General features: G+C 41.9%; 1 protein-coding gene across 1 annotated transcript in view; it reads right to left on the bottom strand.

Annotated features, from left to right (window-relative positions):
• KCNB2 (potassium voltage-gated channel subfamily B member 2) overlaps positions 1–16,670 on the bottom strand; it is a 183,220-nt gene extending 166,550 nt beyond the window's left edge. The window contains exons 1-2 of the mRNA XM_069854257.1: positions 16,402–16,670; positions 656–1,349 (exon numbers count right to left, since the gene is read on the bottom strand). Of these exons, the coding sequence (XP_069710358.1) occupies positions 656–1,234 (579 nt within the window). The 5' untranslated portion in view covers positions 1,235–1,349; positions 16,402–16,670. The remainder of the gene's footprint in view (positions 1–655; positions 1,350–16,401) is intronic.
• Positions 16,671–19,820: the final 3,150 nt, after the last annotated feature.

The following is a 19,820-nucleotide window of genomic DNA, read 5'->3' as shown; positions in this document are numbered from 1 at the left end:
AAATTTTACATATTTATATGCATGCATGTGTGTAAAAATGTATATATGTATGTAATATATACTTGTTTGTATACATATACATACATAACAATACATAAATGTGTGTGCATGCCCATACGTTTTAACATTTTAATACAGAACATTCTAATTCTTGATCACAAAAATGTATAAGAAAAGATACTGCAGTCCTCGCCTAATGTAAAACCATGACAGACAGTGGCTGTTGATACTACTCTTGGATAACCTACCCAGGACACCTTACGAGACAATGATCCACATGTATGCAATGCCTGCAATAGGACAAGTAGCAATTCTGAAAGGTATGTTTCTCATAACCAAATGCTTTTCTCACAAAAAAAAAGTAGGTAGTGTCCTCTAAACTCCAATGAGAATACAGCTAATGTGAAGTCCATTAAGGGTTACACAGATGTTTCTGATTATATGGAACAAAAGTAAAGTGTAGCGATTGTCTAAAATTAACTGAAGTCAACAGGACTCCTTCTGCTGATTTCAGTGGGCTTTAGAACTGATTTGGGTGTATTCACATCATGATATATACATCCTTAGATCATTCTCATTGATTCTTGCATGTCAGATAGATGGTTCATGACTCCATTTTCTATTATCTTCACATTAAGCATACTGTTTATCCTACCTTTGCTGCCACAGATGAGTTTGGTTTCTCCAGCAAGTCCCAGAGCTTCTTCCTTTTCTCTGGGCAGCAGGTATTATCAAACTCTTCCCCTTCTCTCTCTCGCATTGTCTCTGCTTCTCTCCTCAGCTCCTCATTCATCTGCTCTTTCTTTTGATGGTATCTTGCCTGGCAGCAAGATTCTAAATATATCTCATCAATCCCCCAATAATCGAGCTCCTGGCCAAAAGAAAGAGCACACATTTCTTCCATCATATGTAGTTTCCCTGTCCTGTAGAAATTCAAAATGGAAGTGAAAGCCCCTGGATGTCGATCAAAAAAATATTCATTTTCATTTAGATTATAGTCATCACATACTTCTAGCAGAGATTCATGAGTGTTGCAGTCTCTGAGCTTTCCTAATCGTGTCCTTGGAAGTCTGTCCAAAGTCCTCCACAGCACTTCATGGTTGAGCCCACCAACGTTTATTTTAACTCTCCGTGAGCAGGCTTTGCTCCTAATGATCTCCACTGGTTCTGGAGGCAGAGAAAGGGTAGACCTTGAAGACTTTTTGTTGATCCCTGGTGGAGCCTTCTCAGCCATTCTGAAAAAGATGCAGCTGTAACACCAGAGTCTTTAGGAGAAAGCTCTTTAGGAGCTTGAAGACTACAAATATTTGGGCAGAGTCCTCTTCAGATAGACAGCTCCATTCCTGAAGCTAAGAAAGACAAAAAATTAGAATTTTGCAATGTACAATATATTCCCCAATCTCTCTCTGTCTGTCTCCTTCCACGCTTTCATATGCAGATGAAAAATTAATGATGGTAATTTGCTCTCTCTACAGCGAGACTCTTTTGTGGTAGTATACAGAACCACTGGAACAACTGGAACAGCTAAGAGCACTATGTTTAAGCAAACCAAATATTCACTGAAATTTCTGCATTCATGAAAAACAACTGTGACAGCTTATACAGAGGACTTGGTTTTCTGCTGTTTGGTTTGAGGTCTTTTTTTAGGAAAAAAAACCAGTTTCTGATGCAGCCATGTTAGCTTAATCTGATTACTTACCAAATAAGTCATGAAGTGTGCTAATGAAAAGATTGTAAGGATAACTATACGGAAAAAGCAAGACACAGGCTAGTTTTCACCTTATTAAAAAAAAAATCAAATATAGGAACCATGTTCTGAAATGGAATAAAACAATTAGAGTATATCAAACTCTCCTGTGCAACCAAACTGCTTCCCTCCCTCTCCCAGTTCAAATCTTGATTTGTTTTATTATGTTATGGCCAAATGCTACTCACCAAACTACTCAATCACCACCCTGACAAGACAAATTTTCTAGCAGCTGACAGTGCTGATTTCTTTACAAATACGTCAAAACCACCTGAACTCTCCAGCAGCCAACTGAACAGTAATGTGTTATATAGCAAAGGACTGTGCATACTGTTCCCTGGCTCCTTGGAAAGGCTCTTCTCTGTCTCACCTGTTCACCTGTGAAGTTGCTGCAGGGACATGATTGCATGACAGAAATCAGCAATCTCAGTTTTAATAAACTACAAGCGCATCCTCACTCACTGTGCCTAGCGCTTCAGTGAACTATGAAGTACAGCTGTTTGTCATCAGATTCATAAAATCAATATGAAACAGGAATGAAACCCACCCACCACCTGTACTACGGTCAATTAAATGATACAGTGCTTAAATAATAACCTAGCAATGGTATCATGGCCCAAAGGGAAGAATATTATGAATGCTTAAAAAAATTTCTCTTCCAAAGTAGGAAAGTTCCTCATAGTAATTTCCCTGAGTTGACATCTCCTCCTCTTGTTCTCTGTAAATCAAGAATTTGACTGTCTGGTCATCTTTTTTCGAAGTGAAATAACTCTAGCTTTAAAAAGCATTTGATGTCAACAAGAATTTCATCCTCTCTGCAGAGTAAGCATGAAGGTTATGATGACAGGAATTGCTACCCATAAATACATTCAGGTGCAAACAACAGGGAGGGCGAAGAACTATTTCTACTATAGGACCATGATGTCACAAGAACAAATGGGTACAAACTCACTGTGAAAAAAGGTGGAAATCTGAAAAGGAATCATAAAGACCAGTTCCTCTCCAGAGCAATGAAGATCTAGAATATTTTTTTACTAAAAGTACCAGGAAAAATAAAGAACTACCTCATTGTGTCATCTGAAATGCTCATGACAGGGTTGACTACGTAGCTAGTATTAAATCAAAATTACTAGACTTCATTATTTTTAAACCTTAAAAGTTCCTCCATCAACAAATAAAGTAATAATAAGGTTCAGTCATGTATGATACAGACAGCAACAAACTTCCATGTCCAACAACACCAGGGAAAAGGAAAATACCCATCAGAGTACCATTTGCAGAGCTTTCTTTTCTGTTGTTGCATGCATAACTCACTGTATTGTTAACTCTCACGATGGCAACAGCCCAAACACCACCTTGTTAGCAATTTCATTGTCAAAATTGAACCTACTTCAAAAACACAAGCCAAAATATTGTGCCTCTTTCCATCCTGCCTACAGCACTGCACTGTGAAAATCTCTCCTGATCTTCCAGTGGAACCCAGAGCACCTCTGTGCCTATTTACATAAGGGTTTAAGCCTGTAACATTTACCTTCATTCATGAAAAAGATAATCTGATAACTTCACTTGCAAAGATAAATGTCATATCAAAATCAAGCCCTGACATCAGTAGGTTTACATAATATATATCCCTTTCTGTTGTGTTTGTTTTGTGTCTTGCTTTTTTGCTTCTTCACTTTCGGCTGATTTTTAATTTGGTTTTACCCTCCTCCCGATTGCCTTAGATACAAGCGGATGATGGAAGGACTTCTAAGAAGAGGGGGACTCATATCTTCACAAGGTCTCTTCACTTAACATCTCCTAGTTGTCTGTAATGTGTTTATCAGCCTTCTGACAACCACATAAACTCTAAGCCGTTATGGGAGGGTATTTCTCCACAGAGGCAATATTTACAATCTTTGTTTAAAAAAATTGCCTTAGACTTTAATGCACAATGATTTTTCTCCTTTGTTATGAATGTTTTATATAACAAAACACAAGAATTTAAGAAATTCATAGAGTGGTTCTGTCATTCTCCATAGAATTGCTCAAGTCTTCAGGTGATTCCTACAGAGGTTCACCAGTGTATTTCCTATTGAATCTCAGGGATTTATACTCTTTTTATTTAATATGTTTTCCTTAATATTAGAAACACAGTAGAAATCAAGCAGTTGATCTGATTAATCTTAGGTTAATCATATCCTCACTTGATTTTCTGATTACAAAAATAAAGATATGCAAGAATACAACTGTGCTAGCTTTTACACAGTATAGTTGCCACACAGATTTGTTAAACAATGCAAAATTATATTCTATATAGACTGGTCTAAAGCTGGTAAAACATTTTCTGATTTACCAGCATAATTTTTGTTTGCATCTTCCTACTTGAGGGAACATGACTTTTTTTAAAAAGCTTTAGAAATCCTGGTTAACTGTGGTGATACAGAAGCCAGCAGTAAAAAAAACATTGTTTAATGTTCAGAAGACTCGATCCAAGATGCTATGTTTGTACATATGTACCAAGGGGTGAACAATATGTAGCACTCAAAAAAGATCAAAAATAAGTATTTTCCCAAATGAAGATTCTTGAAATGTGAGTGTAGTTTTTTACATTTTACAGAGCTCCTTTCCTTAAAATATTGAAAAACAGCAGACTACATAACTTAAAATAAATCTTTTCACTTGCTTCGTAAGTCCCTTTCCTCATAACTTTTCTGAGGATGATTTTTACATATTTCTTCCTGCACAGCTTTTCCCCAAGCCTGGACTACACAGCCTGTATGTAACTGAACCTTTAGAAAAATATAATCAATAGCTTCCACTTTAACTACATAACATTTTTAACTCTATAATTCACCTCATATACTTCACACAAAATCATCAGATCTTTCATTACAACAAGAAATACAAGTGAAGTTATGTTAACGATGAATTAAATAACCTTTCTGGATTTTATCTACTGCAATTAACTCGTCAGACACAGCAATTTTTGTCCTGAGAAGGTTTAAAATATTTTTCAGTTTAGTTTAGTGCCCTAGGCTTTTGGCTGTGTGCAACTCCACCATGCACTTTGTCCACCATGGGCTAGTGAGAAATGCAACTACCCTTTGGCAGGCAGGCAATGCCTGCCTACTGCTGACCAGCACTGCTTAGCAATCAGTAGAGAAAGACGCAAATTCGAACCACAGATATACAGTAAGAGCAATTCCAGATAAAAGTGATTTTCTTTCCTTGCATTAATAAAATTATCAGAAAACACCTTAGTATTGAATAAAACACTTCCAAAACAAAGCCAATTCCCCACATTAAATAAAAGTCAAAACTGCAAAGATCACTATGCAAAAAGCTGAAGAAAGCCAGAATGAAGGTGTCTTCCCCAACACCATATCCATATAGTTTTAAGGGTCAGATTCCACTGATACCAATCCCTTCTGGTTTAAGTGAATGGGTAATTATTTACCATTTCTTTTCACCTTTCTCATTCAGTATTTGGCCTCTGATATTACTCAGCATGTCCTACGGGAAGCCCAACACCACATGCAAAGTGATGACTTTCCCTCGGGGAGCTCTCACTACCCTGCCTCAGTGCTTCCAGGGCATCCCAGAGTTTCCCTTCTCAACATCACTAGGACGCCATTATTACCATCGCTTTAAAATGAAGACATGAAGGTCATAGATGCCTGAAGTCTACAATAATTTTAACTGCTCCAACTGAGATAGCTGCTTTTTTTCAAAGTCCTTAGTATTTTTATCCCATATGAAGGGCATGCTACCTGAGCAGATTAAACCCAGGGAGAGGAACTCAGTTTTCTGGGCTCTCACGTTGCCAGAGCGTTGCCTGTCACAGCACAATTAGGACTGTCAAAAAGTGACACAAAATGAGGAAAGGCTAAGAGAACTGGGTCTGTTTAGCCTGGAGAAGTGAAGGCTGAGAAGGGATATTATCAATGCTCATAAATATCTAAAGCATGGCTGTCAAGAAGATGGGGCTCTTTCAGACTCTTTTCAGTGGTGCCCAGCAACAGGACAAGGGGCAACAGGCACAAACTGGGCAACGGAAGGTTCCGCCTGAACATGAGGAAAAACTTCTTTACCGTGAGGATGACAGAGCACTGGAACAGGTTGCCCAGAGATTTTATGGAATATCCTTCTCTGGAGATATACAAAACCTACCTGAATGCATTGCTGTGCAACCTGCTGTAGGCGACTCTGCCTTAGCAGGGCTGTTGGACCTGATGATCTCCAGAGGTCCCTTCCAAACCCAGCCATTCTGTGATTCTGTGAAATAATCTGCAGGGATGGCTGGAGAGTTAGCATGCTTCAGGGTCAGCTTTTAAGAAGTGTTTTGTCCACAGCCATCTGCTTTGGAGCCTAGGTGAGTTAAACCGCATGCGCAGAGGTCACTGCGCCAGCTGGTCCGAGCAGCACTGATCCCTTCCATAGACTGGCCCAGCTTACCCTGCATATGCAACACCTCGATTCAAACAGATTCATGGCCAAGCTACTTTTGCATGCCTTAGTCCTAAACTTCCCTCCCAATCTTTGCCATACAAATTGTGCCAGAGAATGTGGAGATGCCACACTGCCTAAGCACCCTTCACCGTTGGAACATGTCCTCATTGTGCATTTAAAGCAATAAAAGTATGTGATACATAAGAAAAGGCCCAGGAAAGGGAAGCAAACTGATTTTGTTCTGTCTTTTAAGAGACTAACTTTTTCCATTTTTGTCTGATGCTCTTTGGTCAAAACTTCTCACGTTGTTTGCAAGGAAAAAATGTATTAATTCATTTCTTTGCTTTGGAAACCAAAGGAAGAAGTTTTCAGAATTTGTTGAAAGTCTGTCTTCAACATTTTTCAAACAAAATCTAGATTCCTGATTCTAAATGTACTGATACTTGATTTTTTTTTTTAGACATTAAGAAAACTCTGTATCAAAATGAGACATTTCAAAATTATTAAACAATATAATCTGGATGATCCCATTCAACATATTTTATTTCAGGTCTGGAAAAATCTACAATTAATGTTTTTTTCTTTTTTTCCAGGCAAAAAACCTCACTGAAATAGAGGAAAATCTGGGGAGGTAATTGTTGCATTGACTAGTTTGGCTACTAAAAATGACATGTTAAAGTGTGATGAAAGTCAGATCTGCAGGTTTGTAACAATTTCTGGAAAATTCTAGCTTTAGCTTTTTGTAAGCATAATGTCAGAGGAAGTTCAGATTGGACATTATGAAAAGGTTCTTCACTGAGAGGGTGGTGGTCAGGGCACAAGACCCATCAGAGTTCAAGGAGTGCCTGGTCAATGCTTTTTGTTGTATGGTTCAGGTTTTAGTTTTGGGTAGTCCTGCAAGAAGCAAGGAGTTGGACCTTATGGTCTTTATGAGTGTCCTCCAATTGGAGAGACTCTGTGATTTTAAAAGGCCTCAGAATGCCTGTGCCCACCTTACCATCTGACTCTTAGAACCATTGACCCATCAGACATCAAGTCAATCAAGAAAAGACAGAGCAAGTTATTTGTGACAAACAAATACATTTCTTCTGAGCAAGCAAATTATTAGAACTTTATATGCCAGCATGTTTTACTGTGTGATTCTAATTTTTATAACTTCTGCTTTGCTCTAATATCTCTGCTACCACATCTCAGCTATCAAATGGCTCTTCATTTCAAAATATTAAGACCTGCAGTTTCTTAAGGGTGAACTCTGGGATATTTATTAATAACATTTTCCCTTAATTTAAGTTGTAACAAAAATGTCCGAGATGAGTGCTAGAAGTCTGAAGATAAACACCTCGCTCAAATGAGATGTTTGTTGTTTTCATTTCCCACCTTTATAGAATTTACACCTCATACAGTTAAGGATTGGCAAGCTGAAGCCAGGAAGTGTCAGGAAACAAAGTATTCCTGAGCATCATGTGTATCTCTCAGATTCATACCCATATGCAGGAAAATATGCATGCATGCATTCACAGGAAAGAAGTAGTTGTCCAAATTACCAGTGACAGTACTTGAGCTCAAGCTCTCAGAGTGAAGCAGATGAAATCACTTGAAGCCACGTGGCCTAAATGGGCAAAGACAGAGCCTGAGTTCGTCTTCCATGTCTGGCTCATGACAGACCACAACCATAGTCAGAGCCATTAGTGATGGGTGGTGGAGACTGTAAGAGGGCTGGATACTTCCATTAACGCCAAATCACATCCGTAGCCTTGAGAGATCTGCTTGCAGCTATGGATTTATTGGTCTATGGAAAGTAAGATCTTGCTTTGAGAATAAATTGTGTAAAACCAGTCCTTGGAGCGTTACCTTGGCTATAACAATGGTTACTTTGATCTAAAATTATTATTTCTATTTCATAACAAACCTCGCAGAGGATTTATTTCTAGTATGTGACAAAATTAAGCACTGGCTGCACAAAGTCTCAGAGACCTGCAGGAAACACTCAAGAAAAATGAGGTCTTTTATAGACAAACTTTTCAAATCGACTATATCAGTCTGTCTGCTAACTCCCAGTTCTCACCATCTGAAGCACAGAAGTGTCTTTTAGATGTATGAGCTGAACTTCACCAAGGAGCAGCAGAGGTTTTGTATATTCCCTAAGAGCCTTGGGTAAGAAAAGCCAGACAGAAATAGGTATGGAGACAGAAGACAGAAACTGACGGAGGGTATAACTGATAAAATGTTTGTAAAATCTTGCAGTCACACAAGCTTGGCAGTTCTGGCTTATCTGTGTTTTCTAACTACCCCTATAGCACTTGCAATTACTTACTATTACTCAAGATGAAGTTTTGTGGGTGGGCCCTAGACGCCACTACAGGTGATGTGGACAACTTTACACTAAAAGGCTGAATGCTCCTGGCAGCATTCAGAGTAATTTTACCTCAAGACTCGTACAGAACTTAGGACTTGAGTAGACTTTTTGAGTAGAACCTCACCGCAACCTGAGCTGCGATTCAACCACCAGTCTGCAATGTCTCAAGACAGCAAGGAATGTGGCTTTGCAGTACATCCCAGCACTGAATGAAGACACCACCTGCCTTTATTTCAGACCAGCTCTGGGTTTCTGTCTTTCTTTATTATCAATGCTCTGCTGTTGGTGTTTGTGACAAGTGTGGCCATATGATCTATACAAAACAACGCTGATGCTGTCCTGCTCAGTTTACATAAACAGTTGCATTTCCATTGCAGCTCAGGTTGAAGCATCTCTTGTTTAGTATGTAATTGCCTGTGGTGTCTGCACTTTACTATTTATGTTTACAATTGGTTGCTAAGGGCTCAGTTATTGCTTTCACCAAAGACACTGTCTTTCACTGCATATTTAGCCTTCCCTGGAAATTTCAGAAGTGGTGAGCTGTCACAGAGAAGTACAAGGCCAAGTGGCTGATCATTTTCTTTAATTTCAAGCAACCAGATATTACAGAAATGTGATTATGCAAGATCCTCACTTCAGGGCTAAAACAGACTACATATTTATATCCTGGTTAGCACTCTGGATCCGCAGTTTTGACTTGCGCTTCCACAGAATTCTGGGAGAACATACATGTATGTGTATATGTGTGTATATATATGGTACCATAATAACAGTAAATACATTATATTAATATGTTAGAGCTTTAAATTGCTATTTATTCATCCACTACTTGATTTTTTTTTTCTAATTGCATTAGAGTGCATTAATATGATGTAAGAGTTTCTAATTAGTTCCTTGAGGAGGCACTATTGTAACCAGTTGTCCTAAAACAACTAGTTTAAGGGCTTTTCTAAACATGTTCTCTTCTATAACCCTCCAATCTTCCACTGCTCCCTCCCAATAACATTGATACCAACTAGGTGAAAGCACTTAAGAACTTCACAGATGTCTCTTTGTTCTCTTGAACAAAAACCTGCACAGTGTAGTACTGAATAATGATTCCAGGTTTCTAGGCAGGGAAATAGTCCACAATACATATTATATTATATACACAGACAATGATGTCTGAAGCAATGAGGCACATTGAAAAGGGTCAGATTTTATCCCCCTTCCAGTGAAACTGCATCTAAAACTCCGCTGTGGCACTTTATCCAGATTCTTAGTATAATGTGTGAATTTTCTATTAGAGGATAAACATGCAACCCCAACATCCTAGATCTACAATTAAGGAAAGGATGGCCATATTCTTAAATTACTTCTTTGGAAATGAAAACATTTGGGTTCAATTATTGCCTCTGTCAAGTCTCATTTTGAACTCTTTCTAACTGGACTGTTCACTGATAAATTTCAGCCTAGGTTTGATTCTGGACCATCCCACCCTTTAATATTTTGATGTCTTAAACTATAGAATGTCTCTAAAAGAACCCAAACTTACCACTATAAATCGTCACATGGGGCCTATGACAACCTGTCATCTTCTTTTACCCATCTGAGAGGAGAAGTCATTCAGAAAGCATAAAACTTTGATTCCCAAACATGTCTAAGGTGTTTTGGTTCCACATCCTGCACAAAGGCACACCTGCTTTGGGGATTGGGTAAGGAAGTGCCCTTCTTAGGAGCTCCAATTGAACACTGAGAAGAAGCTACACTTCGTTCTCATAGTGATTATTAGTCCTGCCACAAGTACAGACAGAGTAAGTTTTGGAAAGCAGAAAGTCAAGCCTAAAGGCAGCTGATACTAAGAGACCTGATATTTTTGACCCTCACATTGACTTGATATTAGAAAAAAATGAGGGCTCACTATCATGCACAGCCCTATGCTACTGTTGCCGTAATTCTGAAATCAAGACAGGCTAAAAGGAAAAGTTTTATAAAACTGCCACTATACATTAATTTATTTACCTCCATTAGGCCCAAATGTATTTTTAAAAGCCACAGCATCCTCTTCAAAACTGTGCTTCATCAGAGCCATTAGTTCAGGGTTTCTAATATTAAACATGCAAGACCTAAGTTCAAAGAAGAGGATGGGAACATCTAAAGCAGGATCAACACTATACTTCACAGTCTGAAAGAAGATATTCTGAACTTCCATCCAGGCCCACTGCATACCCAGCATCAAAAGGGACACAACTTGCCCACATAGTATTTTAAGCCTGGAAACCTCCTCTTATAAGAAACATGTAAAACAGTCCTTCAGAAGAACTAAACACAGTCCACTCTTTACAAAATACACCTTGATACAATTACACCAAATACACCATTGGTGTAATTGCCTGGTCATTAAACATTCACACAGATACCACATTCTTTCACAGGGACACAAACCTGTGGTTTACATTTTGCAGGCTACTGCTGCTACCATGATGGCAGCGGGCATGGATGGAGATCACACTCTCTGTTCCTGCTGAGCAAGAACGAGCCAGCCTGCACTTGAAAGGCAACAGGCGCAAATCTGGAGCCGATTGGTACAAACAAACCTTTTGCTGAAGGGAATCTTGGATTACAAGAGGTGAAATATTTGGTTGCATCACGTTAATGTAAGAACGGCCTCAAGGCTTGAATTCCTACTTTTGGATGAGTACCCTAACAACAAGGCTACTGAACAAAAGCCAAGCATTTTTGCTTCTACAAGGTGACCTATGAATACGTCCACATTTTCAGAACAGCCAAATATTCTCAACCCTTCTTTAGTCCAAAGAGGGCAGAAAATAGCAGCACTGCTAGTGCTACTTTAATGAAATGCCTAAATAGAGACTAAAGTGACTATCACTAGCCAGTCCTGTCCTGAATATAAATGCAAGCACAAGGCCTACACAGTTAAGAAGTTTACTCTATGTCAGTAATAACAAGAATGAAGAAAGCATGAAATGGAAATATTCTAGAAGGCAAGAACTTCTAGATGGCATTGCTGTCAAGGTAGATCAACTTTCTGTGCTATTAATCTCAGCAACCACTGAATAAGCACATACAATAATGTCATTCATAGCTTTGTGATTTCAAGGCTAATTACTCCAGCTCACTGTTTTGAGTCTGCTTAAATACATTAGAGGGTTTCTTCTAGCTGCTGCAATCTGCCAGCACTTTCTGCTCAAACTGTCCCAGGATCTTTCAGATACATTTTACAGTAAATGTATGGCCATAAATTATAGCAGGATTATTCAGTCATCTAGGAGAACATCCAGTTGAGGTGAGGTCATCAGCCTCTTAGGGAAATCAAACCCTCACACGTTAAGAGAGCAAAAGACACAACTGGAAGCTCTGTAGAATGGGGCATTATTTTGAGTTGTTGAGTTTGCTTGTGATTTTTACTTCTTTCTGTTTAAAATATAGCTAATTTTCTAAAAGTTAACTGTTGATGAGGCACTGAGAAAAACTATTTTATGAGCTGCCTTGAGATGTCTTAAGAACACTCAGAGGCAAATTTATTCTGTATTTCGACTGTACTGCCATAACTGATTTCTATTTCTTAACTTGTTAGGCAATCAGGGAGAGAAGCTCATCTCCAGTGTCATCAAAGAAGATTACGTTTGAGAGCTTTGTTCAGTTAATTATCAGCACAGCTTTGCATTAATTTCCTTGTTACATGGTTTTACCTAAAGAGCTGATGTTTATTTTCTAACACACTAATACCCAAAGATGATGGCAGCATGAAGGATACCCTGCAATTGCAAGCATAACTTCCGAGGGAGAAGCACTGACCAGCATAGAGCCTTCTCCTGTACCGTGTGCCAGTGCTGTGGAAAGAGAACTGCTCAGTCTCTCCATCTAGACTCAGACCACAGCTGCCCTCATGTAATTTCACAGTGTACCACTGCCCCCCATCCTCGTATTATAGGAGGTAAATTGGTAATTGCCATTGTTCCTTGTAAAGACTACAATTGTTGCTTATCACAGCCTACTCCTAGATACTCAGAGCTGCATTATGCCAGTGTGACATACATTATTTATTAGCTAATAGATTGTTGGTTCTGACTCTCCTGCTGCTGCCAGCAGTGATGATACTGACTACATTTTATAGTCATCCAGAGGAAGAATAGGGCTGTATAGAAGCCAGACACCTAAGTCACAGCTGATCTGACATTATGGCTAAATATAGATTTCTTGCACTAGAAACAAATAAACTAAAACCCCCACAAATTTTAGCAGCCTATGACTTTTCCATTACCATTTCCATATTCTTCATATAATCACCGTAATCCACGAACAAGTACATTCAAAATAATACTGATCACTTACTGATTATGAAGTTAACATCATCATACTTTCCGTGCTGATGAAAAAAGTAACTCCTCAGTTTAAAAACTCCTAAGTCTACTCCAGTCCCCCAGCCTTGTAAAAAAGCAAAGTATTGTACCGCAAAACACATGAAACTTCAGGACGATGATGTGTGAATTGCACTGAAGTTTCTGCATGCTCTATAATAAGCACAAGGAAGGACAAAAAGCAGAATAGCCTTCCAGCTTTAATGAAGAATACAGGCAGGTTAAGCTGAATAGATTTTAAATATCTTGAGTGATACATATTATAGCTAACACATTTATGATATTTAGTGGTCTAGGAAGCTGCACTGGGACTGTCTTTATACTTTCAGCCAGCCAAGGAAAGAAACTTCCAAGATACATTCAATAAAAAGTTGAATTCTTCAGCTTCTCTTTTTATAACTTATCATACGATTTAATATATATGCATTTTATTTAGATTGAATTTGAGCATCACTAAGAAATCTATTATAGAACACAATGTTATATCTAAAACTGCAAAATATTTGAGAAAAACTTAAAAATAAGTGAATTCTTTCCAAGTCCCTTCCATATAGGTAGAGAATTATAGGTAAATAAACATAGGAAACTACAGGTTTGCACAAAAATCTACAAGAGAAAAAAAATCTAGTCTATAATGTCCCAAGCAATTTATTTTCACAGTACCCCATAGAACACTGTACGTCTTGGTCATCTCTGCAATTAAAATTTGGAAATTTTATTTTTATTTATAGTTAAAATTATTATTAGGAAGTAGGCACTCATTTCTACCTGCTACAACGTGAGTTAAAACAACATGACCCAAATATTTATGATAAAATCCAAGAAATTAATACCCAGTGCCACCCTCTCAGCAATAAGCACAAGAGAAATATGCCTGTTACTTGCGAGAAATAAAAAGTATTTTCTCTTAGGATGCTTACATCCTAGTGACAGTAGAAACAGCACAACCCAACCCCACAAAGTAAACAGATGCCTCCATGCATCCAAGTTTAAAATACTCAGTAAAAAAAACTTATTTCTAAAACCAAAAAAATCTCCTATAGTAATACTATAAAAAAAGGGAAAGTCCTTTCAGAGGTCATTGTTATTTAATTCCAGGAGCTGTGAGCATACTGTTGCTGAGTTGGAAGGTATTATGCAATAACATGATGAGTTAATAGAAATGACCCCTGAAAACACACACACAAAAAAATCATTTTTCAAATGCACGTCTGTCTACTCTGATGAAGCTGAAGTGAAGTGGCTTGCAACTTTAAGTGCTTCCCTTTCTGGCTCCCGGCTTTCCCTCTGGGGCTGTGCCTGTTGGAAGCAGCAGGTCTGTACTCTGGCAGAGCAAATGCCTTCAGAGGGGTCTGCAGTGGGATCGCACACCACTGCAGTGCTCCAAGTCACTGCCCCCTTCACCAGATGCCTCATCTTTCATTCACTAAGACTCATTTCCTCTAGACCACGCAGACTTGAGACTAGACAGCCCCTCCCCTACATGCTGTTTATATAAGAACAACATACAGAGTAAAACACTGAAATGTCCTCCAGCAGGTAGCTTTAAATATAGTAGTGCCATAACAAGTATTTTACCTGGGTATGTAGTGACATGAAGCTCAAGGAAGTCACATAAGAGCAAGATTTTCTTCTAAAAGTCTCAGTAGCAAGCTGTTTGGCAAAATCCAAAATGTTGGCAAGAAAGCTATTGCAAACCTCGGCTCCTTACCTTGCCTTGAATGGCAAGTCAGAATTTGCCTATTAACTTTCACTTAGAAAATGAGACTGAGCATGAATAAATAAATATATATGATATGACATTGTTACAGCAATGGGACATTTCAAAATGCTGAACCAATGGAAATGCTCAGACTGAAGTGTGCTGCTCCAAACAACACTTCTCCCTCATCTCCAGCTGAAGATGTTTTCATTTTTACTGTCTGCAAATGTGTGAATGAGGCCAGCCTGCTGAGCTCCAGTGGCAGTGTCCAGCTGTGAAAGAAGTAGGCGAGAGCAATTTCAACGCTGTTGTGAGAGCTGCCTGTGGAAGCATTGTTTTTCTTAAAAAAACCCCAAACCCACAACAAACCCATAACAAGGCAGTTGCAAGTTCCAGTGAGGCTTAGGGAGGAGATAGCTTATCAGTTGTTTGAATGGAAAAGACAGTGATTGTAAGAACCGGATGAACTTTTTTTGTGTTCTGTACCTCCTCTCTCTGGCGAAGATTTCCAGTACATCTCAGGTGATCACAGAGCAAACAAATCTGCCAAGTGGCACGTACTGACTGAATCTGTTACCCTAAAAGTTTCTAGTAAAACTACCTGTGTGGATGATGATAGCGCTCCAGGCTTGGTAGGGTGTTCAGTTTCTCAGAGCTTGCCCAACCCCGAAGGCTCAGTGCTAGCTCTTCAGTAAGGGCAACAACTCACCAGCTGAGCAAACTTGAACTCTTAGTGTTTTTAAAGCAAAACTTCAGCACACAGGCTTCTCCCACTCCCAGGTCTGTCCAGTCTCACTGCTGTTCTTCCTCATCTAAACCAATCCTGGCAGCTCTTCAGAGCTACAGGATGGGGTCACTGAAATCCTTCACTTAGGTGTCCTTTTAATAGTAAGGTCTTGATGACAGTGTATTTGCAAAGGAACGTTGCTTCCACCTGATGCTATTGACACTTCATTTTTTACACAAACATTTAAAAAGTGACAGTTTTGGCAGCGATGCCAGAGATGGTCTCATCTGTAATGAATTAAAATGTCCGAGAAACTGCAAATATACTGCTTATTTATATCTTAATCATTATGTAACTTGAGTTGAATGAAGTCCAAGACGTCCTATAAATATGGACAGTACACGCATAGGGTATAAACTAAGATCTACCTTCACCCGGGCAGTGAAATTCTGAGAGAAGAAACGTACTGAATGGTTTGTAGAAACCCGTTTATAACGACACTAGGGTTTAAATCTAGGAGACAGACAGCTTGCTACGTATCTACAGAAAGCACATATGCCAGCGTGTTTCAGACTAGCACAATGCCACAGTTCTTCTCTGGCAGGGGGGGATTTTCATTCCTGGGCACACGGGGCAAACGACAGCTACCGACCGACAGCACCGAGGGGCTGGATCATCAGGTTCCCACAAGCGGTATTAGAGCATCGGAAACAAAACGACGAGCCTTTATCTTTAAAGCTCACCCGCGGCAGGAGGTAGACTACTACGAAATGTCATTTCCCCCTTCTCTTGAGCAGCTTTCAAGGAACAAAAAAAAAAAAAAAAAAAAAAATGCGAGGCACGGTTTCCCGAGCGCTTCTGCCTCCCCCCACCCCCCCCAACCCCGCACAGCCCCGAGCAGCCGGGGAGACCCCGCGCTCCCCAGGGGCGATCCCAGCAACGGGGCGTGCCGGGGCCACAGCCGCCGAGGGCTCGGTTTCTAAAGACAAAATAAAATTACATATATATATATATATAACAAAAATAAAGCCAACAGGCAGCCCTCGGCGGAGGAAAGAGAGATGCCCGTGCGCTTACCTCGCTCCGCGGGCGCCCGGGGCGCCGCCGGGGGCTGGAGGAGGGATTCCCCGGCGCTGGCAGGGGCTGCTCGGGCTTCCCCGGGCGCAGCGCGGCCGCCAAAGGCACGGCGAGAGGTTTGTTTTGGTCGCTTCTCGCCGGGGAGGGTTTTGCTCTACGTTCCCGGCTCCACATCACCGCCCACCCCGGCACGGAGAGGACTGGGGGTGGAAGCGCCGCGGCGAAGGCATCTCCCTCCCGCCCCCGGAGACGGAGCCGCCGAGCGAGCAGCGCGGCGAGCGGCCGGGGCGGCGGGGAGAGGAGAGGAGAGGAGACGAGAGGAGAGGACGGGAGGAGGGGGGCGGTGTGATAAAAGCCGAACCCGCGCTGCCCTCGCCTCGCCGTAATCCCCGGCCGCATGCGAGCGCCGGCGCGGCCGCCGTGTCTGCGGCTGTGCGGGCGGCGGGGGGGTCGGCGGCTCCCGGCCGGGGCGCCCCGAGCCCGCACGGGCCCCCCCTGCCCCGCACGGGCACCGGCCTCCCGCGGGGACACCCGGCGCGCACCCCGCGCCCCTGCCCGCGCACACCTGTGCGGGCACGGAGGCTCCGTCCGTGCCACAGGCAGGGATGCACACGCAGTCGTGCGCCTGCATGCACACACATGCCTGTCTGGGTACGGAGATCCTGTCAAATGCCACAGGCAGGGGAGACACATGCACTCCTGCACGTGAATGCGCACACACACACACGCACCTGTCCAGGTACAGGGGCTCTATCAAATGCCACAGGCGGGGGATGCACTCGCACAACCCTCTCCAGGCAGGGGATGCACATACACACCTGTCCAGACACAGAGACTCTGGCAGAGAGATACAGGCAGGGGATGCACACACACTCGTGTACATGCACGCACACACATGCCTATCTGGGTACAGAAACCTTATCAAATGCCATGGGCAGGGGATGCACACACACACCCAGACACACACCCACACACACACCCCCTGTCCGGGCACCTAGACAGTATCAAATGCCACAGGCAGGGGAGACACGTGCACTCATGCATGTGCATGCACACACATGTCTGTCCAGGTACGGAGGCTCTATCAAATGCCACAGGTGGGGGATGCACTCGCACAACCCTCTCCAGGCAGGGGGTGCACACTCGCCTGTCCAGACACAGAGACTCTGTCAAATGCCACAGACAGGGGATGCACACACACTTGTGTACATGCACACACACGCATGCCTGTCTAGGTGCAAAGGCTCTACCAAATGCCACAGGTGGAAGATGCGCTCACACACCCTCTCCAGGCAGGAGATGCGCGCACACACACACACACACACACGCACACGCCTGTCCAGACACAGAGACCTTATCAAATGCCATAGACAGGGGATGCACATACACTCATGTACATGCACGCACACACATGCCTATCCAGGCACAGAGACAATATCAAATGCCACAGGCAGGGGATGCATGCCAACTCATGCACATGCACACACACATGCTTGTCTAGGCACAGAGACTCTATCAAAGGCCACAGGCAGGGGATGTGCACACACTCATGCACATGCATGCACACGATTACCCACATTGACACCCCCTCCAGTCAGGGGATGCACACACATGCGCACACACAACCTGCATTACCCCACCAGACAGGGCAGCCCCCTCTCAGACAAGAGTACAGCGACATTAACAGTCCCATGCAGGGAATAAGTACACTTGCTCATGCTCCCCACACACCTCCCTACTCACACACCTCCTTCCCAGACAGGGAATGTGCACAGACGTACACACACACACTTCCATATACGACCCCATCCCCAACAACCCCCCCCCCAACTTGTGGTCAATGGTGCACTCACAGCACCCTCCCTCCCATCTTTTCCTTTTCCTTTTCCTTTTCCTTTTCCTTTTCCTTTTCCTTTTCCTTTTCCTTTTCCTTTTCCTTTTCCTTTTCCTTTTCCTTTTCCTTTTCCTCTCCCTCTCCCTCTCCCTCTCCCTCTCCCTCTCCCTCTCCCTCTCCCTCCCCCTCCCCCTCCCCCTCCCCCTCCCCCTCCCCCTCCCCCTCCCCCTCCCCCTCTCCCTCCCCCTTTCCCTCCCCCTCTCCTCCTTTTTCTCTCCCTCTCCCTTTTCTTTTTCTGAGTCCTGGGAGGGCACAGGCATACAACACATGACACACGCAAGTGTTCCCCAAATGCAGCTGACAACTTGACAACCCTAGCCCAGCTTTGCTGTTGGTGTGCTGGGAGCCTGCTGAGGGCCAAACCCCATGGCAAAGGTGCAGTGCCCACAGTCAGGACCCCTGCATGGAGTAGGGACTCACATTCTTTTGTCATCAGGTCTTGATGGGGTAGCAGACTGCTGTCAAGACTTCTGCTACTCCTGCTACCTCTTCCTCCCTCCCATAGAGTTTAATAGCTATTCTTTATTGCTTTTTAATGGAAAGTCCTTTATCATTCCCAATAATGGGAGGAAGTGTCTCTCTCTCATTCAGTGATGTCCCTCTATATTTCAGGTATTGGATTAGAAAGCTATTATTTTCAAGCTCTCCTCTCTTTCTTGGGTTTCATAACAGTTCCTGTGTAGCTTTGCCCTTGGCATTGTGTTTCTCAGGCTTCATCTCATCCTATAGCTCTGAGATTCTGCATTCAGTGTTGCACATTTCATTGCTGGGATGAAGTCTTTCCAACACAATGTTTACCAGCTTCCCCCCTTTTTTCTTAATTCAAAGATCTCCTAATTCTTTTGAAAGCCATCCAAGAAACAGATTGGGCAGTATTGCAACCATGATTTCAATTACAACCAACTAAAAATTAGGTTAAACTTTGAATGCTTATTTACTGTGTTCATTTCCCCTTTTTATGTACTTCCTTGCCCACTGATGGGGGAATATACAGTTGTGTGATTTTTAGAAAAGATCAACCATCTTCTCTCAGCCTACCTTCTGAAGTTTCCTGAATGGGTGCTCCTAATTGTGAAACTCCTAATTGGTGTTGATTTTAAGGTTAGTTTTCTGTGGAAAAAAATGATTTATGTTGAACCCTCCAACGGAATGCACTTTATCTGAAATCTGAACATCTGTGACATTGACATCCGTGCCTGGGCTATTCAGCTTACTCAACACTAATGGTCAATCAGGGGAATACTCTTCCATGTCCTGGAGATGATAAACAAAGCTCCTTAGCTACCCATTCCTCTCCCCAGCTATTCTCCAATTGAAATGTAGGTATCTATGCATTCCATATATTCCAATCCCTGTGTGTGCGTCTCCTTCCTAATTTTTTAATCTGCTGATCGTACTCAGCTGAGTGTAAGAGGTAGGTAAAACTCTCAAAGACAATTAGATTTCTACAAATCTAAGAAAAATAAGTTAGTTGGAAGAAGATGCTCCATATGTATCACTTGGTGCCCAGAGTGTGACAAAGGTA

The sequence above is a fragment of the Phaenicophaeus curvirostris genome, chromosome 3 (assembly GCF_032191515.1).
Source record: "Phaenicophaeus curvirostris isolate KB17595 chromosome 3, BPBGC_Pcur_1.0, whole genome shotgun sequence".
NCBI lineage: Eukaryota > Metazoa > Chordata > Aves > Cuculiformes > Cuculidae > Phaenicophaeus > Phaenicophaeus curvirostris.
The sequence above is the reverse complement of the archived record's forward strand: the minus strand, read 5'-3'. Positions and strand labels throughout refer to the sequence as shown.